General features: G+C 41.2%; 5 protein-coding genes across 5 annotated transcripts; 2 read left to right on the top strand and 3 right to left on the bottom strand.

Annotated features, from left to right (window-relative positions):
• Positions 1–187: 187 nt before the first annotated feature.
• Positions 188–6,980, bottom strand: WALSEDRAFT_33191 (Sec63-domain-containing protein). The gene is made up of 6 exons (XM_006959270.1): positions 5,446–6,980; positions 2,602–5,394; positions 2,293–2,552; positions 1,205–2,246; positions 379–1,153; positions 188–330 (listed from the first exon to the last, which is right to left on the bottom strand). The coding sequence occupies exons 1-6, from the start codon at positions 6,415–6,417 to the stop codon at positions 248–250; spliced, it is 5,925 nt and encodes a 1,974-aa protein (XP_006959332.1). The 5' UTR covers positions 6,418–6,980; the 3' UTR covers positions 188–247.
• A 158-nt stretch (positions 6,981–7,138) lies between these two features.
• WALSEDRAFT_47315 (Metallo-dependent hydrolase) lies at positions 7,139–8,011 on the bottom strand (the record flags this gene model as incomplete). Its single annotated transcript, XM_006959269.1, has 2 exons — positions 7,139–7,788; positions 7,830–8,011. Coding segments are annotated over 2 exons (832 nt in total), but the record flags the coding sequence as incomplete, so codon positions are not given.
• A 15-nt stretch (positions 8,012–8,026) lies between these two features.
• On the top strand, positions 8,027–9,286 carry WALSEDRAFT_60850 (hypothetical protein). The gene is made up of 5 exons (XM_006959268.1): positions 8,027–8,218; positions 8,262–8,380; positions 8,429–8,493; positions 8,542–8,792; positions 8,840–9,286. Exons 1-5 carry the CDS (start codon positions 8,031–8,033, stop codon positions 9,240–9,242), a joined length of 1,026 nt encoding a protein of 341 aa, XP_006959330.1. The 5' UTR covers positions 8,027–8,030; the 3' UTR covers positions 9,243–9,286.
• WALSEDRAFT_33189 (ARM repeat-containing protein) lies at positions 9,252–14,291 on the bottom strand. Its single transcript, XM_006959267.1, has 11 exons — positions 14,010–14,291; positions 13,603–13,963; positions 13,460–13,559; positions 12,555–13,416; positions 12,421–12,507; positions 11,873–12,376; positions 11,505–11,825; positions 10,952–11,460; positions 9,615–10,906; positions 9,470–9,570; positions 9,252–9,424 (listed from the first exon to the last, which is right to left on the bottom strand). The coding sequence occupies exons 4-11, from the start codon at positions 12,711–12,713 to the stop codon at positions 9,305–9,307; spliced, it is 3,093 nt and encodes a 1,030-aa protein (XP_006959329.1). The 5' UTR covers positions 12,714–13,416; positions 13,460–13,559; positions 13,603–13,963; positions 14,010–14,291; the 3' UTR covers positions 9,252–9,304.
• WALSEDRAFT_20334 (putative cytoplasm protein) lies at positions 12,831–14,090 on the top strand (the record flags this gene model as incomplete). The annotated part of the gene is made up of 4 exons (XM_006959256.1): positions 12,831–13,416; positions 13,460–13,559; positions 13,609–13,963; positions 14,010–14,090. 4 exons carry the CDS (start codon positions 12,831–12,833, stop codon positions 14,088–14,090), a joined length of 1,122 nt encoding a protein of 373 aa, XP_006959318.1.
• Positions 14,292–14,330: the final 39 nt, after the last annotated feature.

The raw sequence follows: 14,330 nt of genomic DNA, 5'->3' as shown, positions 1-14,330 counted from the left end.
TTCAAGGGGCATACTTATAAATATACTTTATCCAGTTGGATATTTACAGCAATACGATCTAAGGATAGTTCTTCGTTATTTCCTAGTTCCTCAGTTCATTCGTCACCTTCACCGGCTAAATAAATCTAATACAATGTTTCAACTTGGCATCCTATTATCTAAAATCATGACTTCCTATATACATTATAACGATAATAAATTCAAATACAATTTTAAAAATAATTATAAATCAGCTTTTAAAATTTTTTCACTCAGACATTTGTTCGTCTTCGTCTTCGTCGTCCGATTCCAAACCTTCTTGTACTTCTAATGGAGGTAACTGGAAGTCCTCTAAAATTATAATGTTAGAAAATTTTTTAATAAAATTTGAACACTTACGATCGCAACCACTGTAACTGTCGCAGATCAAGTAGAGCTTAACGTCTTTGTATGTTCCTTCTTCCTCTAATTGGAAGTCAAGCTTAACATTCAATGATTTTGCCACTGAGATTTTCTTAATACCCAAGAGAGACTTTGTCTTGGTGTCACCAACGACCAACCACCAATTACACATCTTCTGTAAGGGATAGAATGGAGCAGTAACACTTTGATCAACTTCCTCGTCTTCTTCAACGTCTTGACTGAGTCTGACTGTAAGGGCTATTGGTTCGCCCGCTCTCATCTCTTGCTTAGTGTCAAGATCAAATTCAACATCAATTGATGGATAGCTATTAACGAACTTGGCAACGTCTTGAACTCTAGATTTATCTAATCCACTGAGTAACTTAGATCTGTCTTCATCCTCCATTTCCATAACATCGTATACGCTTTCAATTTGCATCTCTCTACCTCTAGAAATTATTTCTGCATTGAAATGTGGTATTTGTTTAATAGAAAGATCTTGATCCCATATTGCTTGAACAACCATTTGTGAAAGATCCATAGCTCCAATAGCACCCAAATATCCATTACTGGACATAACATCTACAGCTGCTGAGAGTAAATTCAATACCTTCTTCAATATCTCGACTTGATCTTGTAACAAGTCAGCTGGTAATTGTAACCTGCTGAAGTGTGCTTGGAGAAGTACGAAAGTTTTGAAGTATGGCGATTCAAAGTCAACTCTGTCTAGCTTGACGGGTACTCGATCATAAATTCGACGTAGAATGTTTGCCTAAAAATCAATTAGTAAAGCTTTAAGCGCATTTAGCAAACAAACACTTACTTCTCCCTTTCTAATAGGAACCAATTCAAACTCTGCTGCACTTGCAACAATTTCAAGAATACCCTTAAGCTTAGTTCTACCCTGCAATGATGATTGGAATGTCTCGACTGTGAAGGACGAAATGTAATAGTAACTTGCGATCATACCAAGGTTGAGCGGAAGCGTATCCATCTCATCTTCAACAGTAATACACTTGGCTTCAACCAATTGGTTGAGAGTATCCTCAACAAGTTCTGAAAGAGAATCGGAGAGGTGAGTATGTGAAGTACCTGACAATTCGTAGAAGTTTGGATTCGATTGCATACGTCTGTAGAAGTATGTCCATGTGAGATAATCGATGGCATCTTGCTTGTTTTCAATAGTCTTTGTAACGATCTCTGCATTGAAGTGATCCGCCAAGACGTATTTCAAGTGAGATTCGACCGGTAATGGCTCTGAAAGGAACTTCTTGAAGTAATCTTTACGTGATGATTGACACATGAAGACACACTTTGAGCTACTATCTTGTGAAGGTCTAGATGCTCTACCGATCATTTGAAGTACGTCAGTGACCGGGTAATCGACATAACGATGTTCACGACCATCAAATGCCTGAACACCCATGATAATGACCATAAAGCATCTCATTGGAATAGACCAAGCAACATCCTTTGATGCAATCACTAACTGAACAGCATTTGCGTTGTAAAGTGTTTCAACGATTACTTTGTCTTGTTTAGATAGACCTTCGTGATAGTAAGCAATACCATATCTAAGAACTTCCTTGAGCTCCTCATCTTGTACATGCTCCAGATGTGGTTCGAGTGCTTCCAACTCAATATTCAAAAACCTTCTCTCCGTACCATCCGCTTGGCAATATGTGAGGATATCTTGTGATGTCAAGTAACATTGCTTGCGAGATGGAACGAATGCAATGACAGATTTGTTGGCAGCCCATTCAGTAATTGATAAGTAGGCTGGCTTAGCCATCGAAAGCATCAATGATGGGAAGTGCGGAGTGGAGTAGTTTTGCAAGTGAACCTCCATTGGTAATGGACGAGAGCTATTAGAACAGTTAGTAAGCCTAAACCAATAAGATGTTAACCCACCTTGGTGAGAAATTGAAAATTCCTTGTGAGTTTGCACCGATCCAATCACCAAGAGTCTTGGCATTGGATAAGGAAACCGAACATGCAACAATACGAGTAGGATTCTCAGTTTGCGCAGAGATATATCTCATTCTTGAAACTATAATCTCATACGTAGGACCAATGTCAGGCTGACCAATAAGTTGAAGTTCATCAACTATGAAGAGCCCGATATTTTGAACATTCTTGCGCTGTTTCCATCTACGTGATAACATATCCCACTATAACAATCGATTAGTAAGAACAGAATTATAAGAAGTTCTAACATACTTGTTGAGGTGTAGCAATAATAACATCACCACGTTCCAGCAACTTCAAATCAGCTGACATGTCACCTGTTAATCCAACAATTTCTTTGTCGAGACGACTAAACTTCTTAGACCATTCATCTACTCTTTGGCTAACAACATCATCGAATGGTTCGATGACAACTGCTCTAGAGGTACTAGTCTTCTGCCAGAATCTCAATAAAGCAAACTCTGCACAAATAGTCTTCCCTGATCCAGTTGGAGCACCAATAATTACACTATCATCAGATGTGTAAAGAGCTTGGAAAACTTGTGTTTGGATTTTGTTGAATGATTCAATCGAGTACTCATTATCTTTTGATGGTTTGTAGATGTTTTCATATGCTTTGTTATGAAGTGCAGAAATAGGTAATGGTTGAAGATCGAGAAGAGGTGTTGGTGGTGGGAACTTCTCTGGAAGGATCAGATTTTTGAATGAAACTGGAAGTGTTGTCTCTGAGTGCAACCATCTATCACTAATTACGGTAATGTAGTAGTTTGGTGGAATTGGCTCTGACATTGGCACAGTCAAGGTAACGTAGTGTTCGTCCTGTGCGTATCTTTGACGCAAAAGGAATGTGTCATGGAAGAGAATAATTTCACCGTCGACATCCTCAACTAAGATCCAGAAAAGTTCTGAAGTTCCATGATTCTTTTCATCCCACTCGAAATCTGGCTGAATACTCAAATCTATTCTGATGAGAGATCTAGTAATTGGTTGAACGTTGGCTTGTAGAATAAGCTTAGGGAATGTGTGAACCATCTTGTGAACCAATTTACCAGCCTTTGGATTACCGATAAGCTCACCTAATTCAGGTGGATCAAGATCAAAGTATCTGTACCATGGGAACTCCTTTCTTTCAGCCTTCTTTACGACCTCTTGGAATGCGTCTTGACGAATACCCTTAAATTGACGGAGTGGTGTCATTGTCTTCCACAACTTTTTGTCAACCATCTTACACAAATCAAGTGCATCACGTGTGAGTGCAGCCCAACCACGCTTCAAGCAAATTTCAAAGATAGCTCTAATAATACGACCAGCTGATTGTTGAACGAAGACCATATCACTGACCAATGCCAAACCATCTAATCTCAAATCACTAATAAATGCTTGCAAAAGTACGTTGATTTTTGCAGCAGGCTCATCAACGGATTCTTTGACTGGTATAGGAACTCTCTCCATCAACTTTTGCAATTCAAGTTTCTCCTCTTGACGAACTGGTATGAGTTTGAATTCATTCGACAAGGCAAATACTCTAAATAACTCAATGAGACTCATTGTTGGACGAAGATTCTTCATATAAGCTGCCATAGATGTGTTGGTTACGTAGAAGTGAGATGCGATTCTACCCAATTCCGTTGATTGAAGTGTACCAGTCTTTCTATCATATTTGACTAAACCGCCTTTGTCCAATTGTACTGCAGCAGTGTGAATGATATCAGAGCGTTTTTGCACTAAACCAACATCATCATCATAGTCTTCACCAACAGAGTATAAGCTAGGTGAACGCAACATTCTGACATACAAATATGTGTATCCTAACCATTGAATAGCTTCATCACGATTACGAATTGACCCAAGTACAACTTCAGCATTAAGGTTATCAACAAGCCTGCTGACATATTGTGATTCGATTGGTAATTGTTGATTCATTAAACTGAGATAGTACTGTAATTCAGTGTGGTTTGTAATAATTACACCTTCACCGAATGTATCATATTGTGGTCTACCTGCTCTACCGAGCATTTGTAAAACATCCTGAGGTGAGAGTTCACTCCATCTACCTTTTTCTGGGTTGTATATTTGTGTACCTTTGATAATGACAGTGTGTGCAGGTAAATTGACACCCCAAGCCAAAGTGGCGGTACAAACCAAGACTTGAACGTGACCTTTATCGAAAAGATCTTCTGAAGCATTTCTATCAGCTCTAGTCATACCAGCGTGGTGAATAGCGAAACCAAATGGAAGCAAATCCTTCATATCTCCACTGCTTGCATTCTCGGCTTCCTCTGTAAGGATCACTCTACTTGCTGAATCAGCATTGACGAATTGAGTGATAGTGTCCTTCTCAACAGCCATGTCACGAAGGAATTTGGCTGTCTTCGCAGTATCCTTACGGGAATGAACGAAAACGATAACTTGGTTCTTGCCAGCCTGCTCTAAGACCTTTTCATAACAAACTTCGTTCATCGTCGCAAATCTCTTGATTGCCTTCTTTTCTGTTATTCCAACAAATTGTTGCTGTAATGGACATGGACGCATGCTACCATCGAAGTAGAAAAGACCTTTGTTGATATCTACTCTCAAAAATGCAGCAACATCTTGGTAATTTGGAAGTGTAGCTGATAGACCAACGACCCTAACATAGTCACCGTTCTGTTCCATTCTGCGAATAGTACGAGCGATAATAGATTCCAAGACAGGACCTCTGTCATCATGCAACAAGTGGATTTCATCGACGATCATGAGTCTGACAAGGTTGGTGTATGATGTGTCTGTTGATTTACGAGTGATAACATCCCATTTTTCAGGCGTTGTGACGATAACTTGAGTTTCGGCAATTTGCTGCTTGGTAAGTTGACTATCACCTGTCAACTCATTGACCTTGACACCAAATGGTTCTAATCTCTTGCTGAAACTACCGACTTGCTCTTGAACAAGAGCTTTCATTGGAGCAACATAAACAATTTTGAAGGCATCCAAGTCAATAGCACCGGTCTCTTCATCTCTGTATTGAGCAATAGTGTTCAACATGGTAAGCATAGCAACATTTGTCTACATATTCAGTTAGTATCATAGCTCTCATTTTAAAATCATCAGGCTCACCTTACCAGCACCTGTTGGTGCACAAAGAAGAATGGGGTCATCTTGCCCAAATGCAACAGGGTAGAGTTTAGATTGAACTCTGTTGAGGGTCTTGGTACCGGGGAAGGCTTCTCGTGACCACTCTGGTAATTTTGTAATTGGAACCAATTCACCTTCCTTAACTGGAGTCACTTTAGGCGCTGGAACGTGAATTTCTTCATAACCCTTCTTAGAACGCTTGAAAGAGCCATCAGGAAGTTTAACCTTTTTGTTTGACATGAGATGACCACCAGCGGAGAAGGCCATACTATCCAAATCGACAACACGCTTTGGCGCAACTGTTGATCCAGGTGCAAGTGTGGCCTTGTTTGGTACGGCTTGCTTGCTTTGGTCAATCTCCATCGCAACATCACCGCCTTCTTGTTTAGGCTTTTCACCCTTTAACTCACGAAGAATCCAACCAACTCCCTTCTCACGCATTTTTACTTCAAGATCCATCTTTTCATCGTCTGAAGCTCTGGCCAACTTTGTACACCATACTATGAGATCTCTGTTGATGAGTAAAGTTTGAACGACCTTGAATAACTCCCTTTCGTAATCAAAAATGTCCATCAAGCCATTCTCAACTTCTCTGGCGCCAGCTTCTGATGACAAGAGGTCGAAAACAGACGATGTTTTCTCGGTAGTTTCTACAGGATCTGGATAGTGTTGAGCAATAGTTCTCTGCAGCCAGAAGGCATCGACATCTGCAGCGGGAATTTTGCTCTTTGCTTCAGATGTTTGCTTCTTTTCACCACCGATGACCATTTCATTACTGTCATCATCGAGATTTTCTTGTTCCTCTTCTTCTTTCATTTCCTCATCATCTGATTGGTCATCACCGACTTCGAATCGCTCTTCATCATCGTCTTGTTCGTTATCATCTTCGAAAAGAAGAGCGACACCCTCTTCATCAATTTCACCTTCTTTCTTCTCGGCATCTGGATCAGCCATAACAACATCTGCATCTCCGTAATCTGTGATCTTTTTTGAGAGACCTAGCAATTGAGAGTAGTGGTCATCAGATAATTGACCAACGAAACCTTCAATTTCGCGCTTCTTGTCGAAATCTTTGAGATTTTCATCTTTAAGGACACCAAGTGCAACATCTGCAGCTGATCTGATAGTATCTTGAGGAGTATCACCCAATATTGAATGTACAACAGACAAGATCAACTCGTAAACTTGTCTAGTTTCTGCCGTTCTCGGTCTATAGTCCAAACCCTCCATATCTTGTGTAGCCTCCAAAATGTTGGTGTAGCCATATCCTTTATTAGTGGCTGAACTCCTAGCTGTCGTAGATGAAGGATCCTGATCGTCGAACTTTGACTTGAGCTTCTTCTTCTCCTTATCTTTAACGGTATCTCTCGTAGCCCGTGTACCCATATCTTTAGCTGTTACTTTGCCAGCCAGGGACTCCGCCTGTCCTGTTGGTTCATCTGGTCTAGCAGATCTATTAGATTGCAATACGAGCGACGACATCGCCGCGTATTGGAACTGAGCATGCTGTGGCTATATATTTATTAGTATATTATACGATATATAGGCTTATCTCTCACGTTCTGGTTTCCACTCATCGTGGATGTCTTCAAAGGATGAAATAGTGGCGAATTCGTTAGAATAGCTCATCAAAATTAGTTTTTACTTTATTTACAATGAAATCTCTAGATTCATCCTTTATACGTGCTATTATATCGACCATCTCTCCCACTTGGACTGGAAAGTGAGCTTCATCATAGAAATCGCTCTCTGTGAGTATTCTATTGAGTGGTGTGACCGATATACTATCCTCTAATAAACTCATTGAACGCGCGTTTATTGCTTTGCTAAACCCAAAGTAAATATCCGGAAATTCCTTACGAGCTGCTGTTATGGCGTTGTGTCCAATCCCACAGCTATGCAAGACTATTCTTTGATAATCAGCGGCCCTTATTATGTCCAAAGAGCCCTGTGTAGCTGATACACTATGCATGCTTACTAACCTGTTATATTTCTTCGCAAGTTTGACTTGTGCAACTGCTACTCTCTTCTGATGCTCTATTGAAGGTTGCAGAATTGTCAGTTTACCATCTTCACCTTTCACTCTGAACACCCTGTCAATTCCAACTTCACCGACTTGTGCCCGAGGATTGTCTTGCAGACGTTCTTCTATGTCTATAAGAAGATTTTGGAAGAGTATTGGCGTGGGTAGAGTATCTAGCAAGCCACTCAGCTGCTCTCTCTTTATGTCATCTTTTTTACCGTCCAGGAGTATACTCTCATAATGCTCCTCTTTGCTTATATTCTCCTCAAATGTAAACAAATGCGACCACCAAGGGTGATAACCTGATAATGTTAATGTATATAGCATATATACCTCCACTCACCATAATAAGGTATCACTTTATCCGGATATCCTTTGTACAACTCTCTAACCTTGTCTTGGTCTTCGATGTGTGTCGACATCGCACATACAGCATGCATCTTTCTCGTATGCTCACTCAGATTTACATTATCGCTATCTGTCGGATGACAATGCGTATCCACCAATTTCTCAATCCCACTCATTGTTTCTCCAAAACATCCAAATGACGAAATTGAATGAGATTTTAACCAGAATTCTGAACTCCAACGTACTAAGATGGTTACTAAGGGTGGCAATATTCTTTATCATCACGTATCTTAGCATTATTAGTGCTGTCGTATCCTACAGTTCGTTTAGATGGTATATAGTCCCTTCGCGTGGATGGTCACTCCCGATTAACCTCCAATATGGGTGAGTTATCATTCTGAATACAAAATACGTCCTTATCCTCCAGTCTGGGTAAAGTTCCATTCGATACCGTCAGTATCCCAATGGATAGTGTCTCTCCAGATCAGACATACGATTTATCACTCGAACTTAAAGTCCCAAACGACATAAATAATCTCAATCTGGGTGAGATATAGCTCTCTCTCTCGCTTCTGTTTGTCTAATAACCTCAAGGGAACTTCATGATCACACTGGAATTGGAAAACACATTCAGCAACGAGCTGGTTGCATCTAAACCTGTCGGTAGACTCTATTAAAGTGATTAAAAACTAAAAAAAGCGCGTCAGGCATTGTTGACATGGCAACATCCGAATGTTTTAACATCCTTAATTTTTAAGAAAGCACAAAAGATCAAAGTGCCTCTTTCGAGCACAATTCTTAAGCCATCAACGAGATCATTGAGACAGATGTCTTTCACAGCAGCTACTGTCACCGTAGGAAGACAGGATTGGATAGCCGATAACGTAACATTACCGCAGAAAGAGCTGCATGTATACGACGCGTCTTTGCTATTCAATATAAAGTTAGTAGGATTGAGGTAAGTTATAGTGTACTAGATTCTATTTACTAAGAACTTTGTTCTAGCTGGCTACTGGTAACCTTCCCCATCACTTCTTTTGTCATCTTCACAGCTGGATCCTTCATTTTGATCTGGTCTGTGGCTATGCTAGTTTGGTGTGGCACGAATCAATCTGGCCAACTCACAGAAGATGATGAAGACCATAAAGCATTACCGGAAGGAGAAGAGGAGACACAAGATAAAGAAACCGAGGTGTCGAGCAGAGAAGAAACACCTGTCGAGTCTGTCACACTAGATGGTGAATCTATATCCTCATCTCAGTGGAGGTCATACGACAGTGATTCTGAACCAGCTGAGACACCTTCTGAGAGGAGCCTTACACCATCAAATGCCAACGAAGACAACACTTTACGGCAGAGAGTAGTAAGGGATAATCAACAATTAGACGAGGATGACATCGCTATTTGATACCAAAAGATATGTAATAAATTTATATCCTATTATTCCAAGACAATGGAAATAACACTAAATTAGTTGACCATAGCGTGTTGAAAAATTGCTTGTTCTTGAGGCGTAAGATTAGCACATCTTTCATGAGTATTGAAAGTGTTGTCAGTATATGCTCGTCTAAGGAAATCAGACAAGTATGCCTAAGAGGATGTCAATTAGAATTTAGTAATAAAGAAAGAACCCACAGCAATATCTAGCTGTGCATCTGGATCATTTTTCAGATCCTCCTCATCATCATCCTCGTCGAATGCATCAAGCAGTCCTGCACCACCTGGATTGAGTAAATCTAGAAGTTATGAGCGAATTATCATAATATCGACCTTCACCCACCAGACAAGAAGTGAATATCATCATCAGCACCACCAAGTGGATCATCATCTTCCCAATCATCATCCTCATCATCTTCATCAACATCCTTAAGTACGTTCGATTTAGCAGCTGATGTGCCTGCATTTTGAAGCTCATTTAAAATCAACTTTACGGCTTTCAATGGGAAGTTTATACTAGTGAAGCTGATAGGTTGATTGCGAGTTTTTGAGCGCGTCATTATGGTGTTTTTGTTAGCTTCATCAAATATTTGATCACCTTTAACGAAAATAGATTCTAATCTTGGATCCTGACTTGTATACAAGTCAACTAAAGCGAGTGTACTAATTCTAATAGCCCAAAATCCTCTAAATGTTTCAGCATTTTCACTCCACATTCTCAACAATATTTCTAGGCCATTAACCATTTGATTAGTCGTAGCATCCAATACTGCTGTATTCGCCAAATAATCTAACATTATTTCTCTGCGAGTGTGAATCAAATATGCGAATGGTATGACCAAGTTTTGGGTAAAGGCTGAAGTCTTGCTCAACGCCAATCTGTCCAAAACAACCTTCAAGAGTTGTGGTAAGGCAGGGTCGAGTATCTCTTTAGGTACATTGCGGAAAAGTTGTATAATAACATCGCCAATAAATAGAGCACTACCTTCAGATTCAGCAGTTGAGAGTAATTTTGCGATAACATTGAGAATTCTAACGAGTGTATCATTGTTCCATTCGAGCAAGCCTTGTATATCCTTACGGATGAATGTCGTAAGCAGCTCAATACCGTCTTGTACAAGTGACCTATCATCTGATGCTTCGAGGATGCTGAAAAGTGCTGGGCATGTTGAATCCAAAACACTTGGTTCCAATCCTTGTGCTCGAGCACCTACAATTGAATTGATAAGTTGCAATGCTGAGCTAGCGAGCAGACGTGCATCGATATCATCGTCGCTCGTTTGTCCAGGTAAAGCACGGCTAACGGCACTAACAAGGGGAGAAACAGAGACATTTACCAATGCCGTATGAACGGATGGTGACAACTTGGACAACGTAACGAACAAATCATCGAGTTGGGAAGATAACAGTGGATCATTGATATTCTTTTCCCAAACTGGCAAGATAACCGAAGACAATTGAACAACAAGATCGGTTGTTAGAGTTTCTTTCTCGATAGTACTGAGCAAGCCATCTACCGCCTCGACTAATAAACCTAACGTAGATTCGGTCGTAAGTGAAAGCAGTGGGACTACTGAAGAGAGAATAGGTAAGGCCTTTGGACCTATTCTGTCGGAATCCAAATCATGAGCGAAGCTAAGCCATCGTTAGTGTGAAAATGCAAGAAACATGATGACTTACTTTCTTATTGCGCGTACAGCGCTCAATTTAACAGGTACCCCAGCATCACTCTCAGTCAAAATGCTAGCTGCAGCTTCAACGAAAGCGTCAACAAGTGCTTCTGGCAAATTGGTGGCAAATTTGGAAGCAAAAACGAAAGCTCTTCCTTGTAGATAAGGCGCTTCCTTGGCACTAACGAATTGGCTAACAACACTCTGACATAATCCTACGAGATCGAAATTTTCAGCTGCTGGGTGATCCTCATCACCTAATTGGTTTGAGAGATTACCAATCGCAGCTAAGGCGGCTTCGATTGGCTTCCACCAGTATTGGTTGCCCTCCTGAGATGCACCTTGGGAATTTGCGAGCATTTCACCAGTAACAGGGCCAAGAGCTTGAGCAGTGAGGCTTGGGTACCTATCCAATAAAGTACCCAATAAATCATGTGTTGCAACTCTAAGACTGTAGTTCTCAGTCTCATCTTCTTCATCATCAACGAAGGCATTAGGGTCTGAGCCCCATGTTTCTTCCTGTATTATGTCAATAAAAGTAAAACCTCATGGTTAAGACCCACGTCTTCGACCGTCATTTGACCCCACTCAAGCGATAGTCTTACAAGTACAGGGATTACTTGCTCTATTGTAGACTTGGCATGTTTGTTGTTCGCAAACCCAGTAAGGAGGTCTACAATAGGACAGATGAGTTCATTGACAGTAGCGCCATCGTCATCTTCTTCTCCATCAGGTTGTTCATAAGTGTTGGTATCATAAACTTCTATATCGTTGAATATTGGCAGAAGGGATCCTAAATGATCAATCAAAGTGCGTGTCAAAATGTCTATTCTATTGCTAGCCGTGATGAGAGGCTTGAAGGTAGAGAAAACAGAGGAGATGGTCTGTAGTTGTTAGAGCGAAGCAAAACAGGATATACATTAGAACATACCTTAACAATCTCAAATCTGATACCCCATTGAGACCTGCTCTCTAGTTGTGGAGGTACTTGGAGAACCTCAATGAAGGCATCCATCCATACGGGTATAACCTTGTTCGCGGTATCTTTGACAGCATCTGGGTAGGTCGATTTGACCATTTCGAGTGTAAGTACGCATTGTCTAAGAACAGCGACTGTCAAACCCCTGGTACTGTCTGCGTAATGTGGATTCTTAAGAATCTGAAGTAGCAATGGGAGCAATTCCTGGGTGATTGGCACCAATTGCGCCTCTGTGAGGTCTGCCTTGACGAAATCGAGAAGAACTCTCATAGCACCGTGTACGCCATCTCTACCACCTTGCTGTATTAGCTGAGCTAGATCATGCAAGAGTGAAGGGTATTGTTCTGGATAATCGCAGCTTGCAATTGAAGCTAAAGCGTATGCGCATGCTGTTCTAATTTGCTTGTGTGGTGTTGCCAATAGTGCGTACAAACGCTGTCTAATAACATCTTTAATCTTATTTTAAAGTTAGATAGCGCATTAAATAAGGAATTACGCACCTCTGGCGGTGGTGGACTACCTTTGAATGCAACAAAGAAGGGTGACCAGCGCTCATTGACGTATTTACGGAGGATGATACCCGCTGAGTAAAGTTATATTAGCATGGATAGTAGCAGTCCAACTGTACACTTATCTGACGCGTGTGTAGCGGGTTATCGAGATTAGCGATCAGATCCGTGAGAGCGAGAGCAAACTGAGCGTCAGGTTGCAATCTCTCTAGTTCCTTCTCCGCGGCTGATCTTTGTGCTGTGTCTGGAGACAGACTGCTAATCAAAATCGTCGCTAAGTCCATGTGGTGGTGTAGGGATAAGAGAGAAGACAATGAAATATACGTCAACAAAGGTCAAAGATAAAATCTGACTATTACTTGAACTGTTGATCTCATCTATCCACTTACTCCAATACAACTATGGCAAAATCAATAGTCGTCATTGGCGGCGGTATAGTTGGTAGCAGTACAGCATACTACTTAAGCAAGCACTCAGGATACACGCCGGGAAAAGATAAGATAACAATCTTGGAATCGACGTCAGTAGCGTCTGCAGCATCCGGTAAATCTGGCGGATTCCTGGCGGAAGATTGGCATGGTCCGGATACAGCCAGTCTAGCTGAACTCTCCTTTAGTCTCCATAAGGAGCTCGCAGATACGTACGATGGTGTCAATAACTGGGAGTATCGACCAGTAAATGCACTCAGTTTACTGGGACAAGTCGGACCAAAGAAGGGGAAACTCGACGAATCTAAAAAGAAAGGCGCACATTGGCTGAATGATAACATTGTCGATAAATGCACCGTAATGGGCACACCACCTAGCACCGCACAAGTTACGCCGGAAGCACTTGTCAAAACCCTCGCAGAGCACAGCAAAGCTGATATTGTGATAGCTTCGCCTGTGAAGATTAGTAGAGATAACGACGGAAAAATTTCATCGGTCAGAGCTGAAACGAGGGAAGGGGACAACATAGAGATATCTGCAACAGATATCGTATTGACTGGTGGGTATTGCTCGGGCTCTCGACATTTTCTAACGACCCCAAGCTGGTCCTTGGACGGGAAGAGTAGCGGAAAAATTACTCACACCAGCCGAAGCCAAGAAATGTCGAGTTGACGGACAAAGAGCACACTCAATTATCGTTAGGTACGTTGCGCAATACACATGCAGAATTTCTAACAGCTGGTAGACCAAGTCAAGGCAGAGAACTCAGCAACCACTGTTTGTTCACCATGGTCAAAGAGAGATCAACGACCCATGAGCCTGAGATATACTGTAGACCAAAGGGTACAGCATATATCTGTGGAGCAGGTGATAGTGTAGCTCTCCCAGATGATGCCTCTCAAGTTGTGCCTTCTAAAAGTGCAATCGCAGAGCTTAAAGCCCAATCTGCGTTGATCTCTGACTACTTCAACGAGACAATGTCAGTTGAAAAGGAGCAGGCATGTTATTTACCAATATCATCATCACATTCACCAATTATCGGTAAGGTCAGTGAAGGAATCTACATCGGAGCAGGACATTCCGTATGGGGTATCACTAATGGACCTGTATGTAACGTATAAGTGATGTCTGTACTCAGCTGATTCGTCATAGGGCACCGGTAAGGTTCTAAGTGAGGTTATCTTGGATGGAAAGGCGATTTCCTGTGATATAAGCCATCTCAAGCCACGTTAGAGCTGACATCATATGCTGAGAACGGCCAGATGATGGAAACGAGTAGATATTGTAAAGATAACGAATATAATTAATGATAATTCCTTCAACTTAATGCCATGCTGCTGTGTTCAAATGAGAGAAATTGGTCTCACAGAAGTAATAGAACAAACGAAGAGAATGCCCAGAAATAGAATAATTGTTAGACAGTCTAACACAGCTAAGTGTAAGCACCCCCATATCATCCGATATAGCGAATAT

The sequence above is a fragment of the Wallemia mellicola genome (genome assembly GCF_000263375.1).
Source record: "Wallemia mellicola CBS 633.66 unplaced genomic scaffold WALSEscaffold_16, whole genome shotgun sequence".
Taxonomy (NCBI): Eukaryota; Fungi; Basidiomycota; class Wallemiomycetes; order Wallemiales; family Wallemiaceae; genus Wallemia; species Wallemia mellicola.
This window is presented reverse-complemented; position numbering and strand designations above follow the sequence as displayed.

Excerpts from the sequence above, each read along its gene's own strand:
- WALSEDRAFT_33191 (XM_006959270.1), bottom strand. The coding sequence starts at position 6,417 with ATGGCTGATCCAGATGCCGAGAAGAAAGAAGGTGAAATTGATGAAGAG. Across the intron at positions 1,154-1,204 it reads TTCCTATTAGAAAGGGAGAA|GCAAACATTCTACGTCGAAT; the intron begins GTAAGTGTTTGT and ends ATTGATTTTTAG. Across the intron at positions 331-378 it reads CAGTTACAGTGGTTGCGATC|AGGACTTCCAGTTACCTCCA; the intron begins GTAAGTGTTCAA and ends TTATAATTTTAG.
- WALSEDRAFT_60850 (XM_006959268.1), top strand. The coding sequence starts at position 8,031 with ATGACGAAATTGAATGAGATTTTAACCAGAATTCTGAACTCCAACGTA. Across the intron at positions 8,219-8,261 it reads CCGATTAACCTCCAATATGG|TCTGGGTAAAGTTCCATTCG; the intron begins GTGAGTTATCAT and ends CTTATCCTCCAG. Across the intron at positions 8,381-8,428 it reads CATAAATAATCTCAATCTGG|GGAACTTCATGATCACACTG; the intron begins GTGAGATATAGC and ends AATAACCTCAAG.
- WALSEDRAFT_33189 (XM_006959267.1), bottom strand. The coding sequence starts at position 12,713 with ATGGACTTAGCGACGATTTTGATTAGCAGTCTGTCTCCAGACACAGCA. Across the intron at positions 12,508-12,554 it reads ACCCGCTACACACGCGTCAG|TCAGCGGGTATCATCCTCCG; the intron begins ATAAGTGTACAG and ends ATATAACTTTAC. Across the intron at positions 9,425-9,469 it reads ATGCACAGCTAGATATTGCT|GCATACTTGTCTGATTTCCT; the intron begins GTGGGTTCTTTC and ends ACATCCTCTTAG.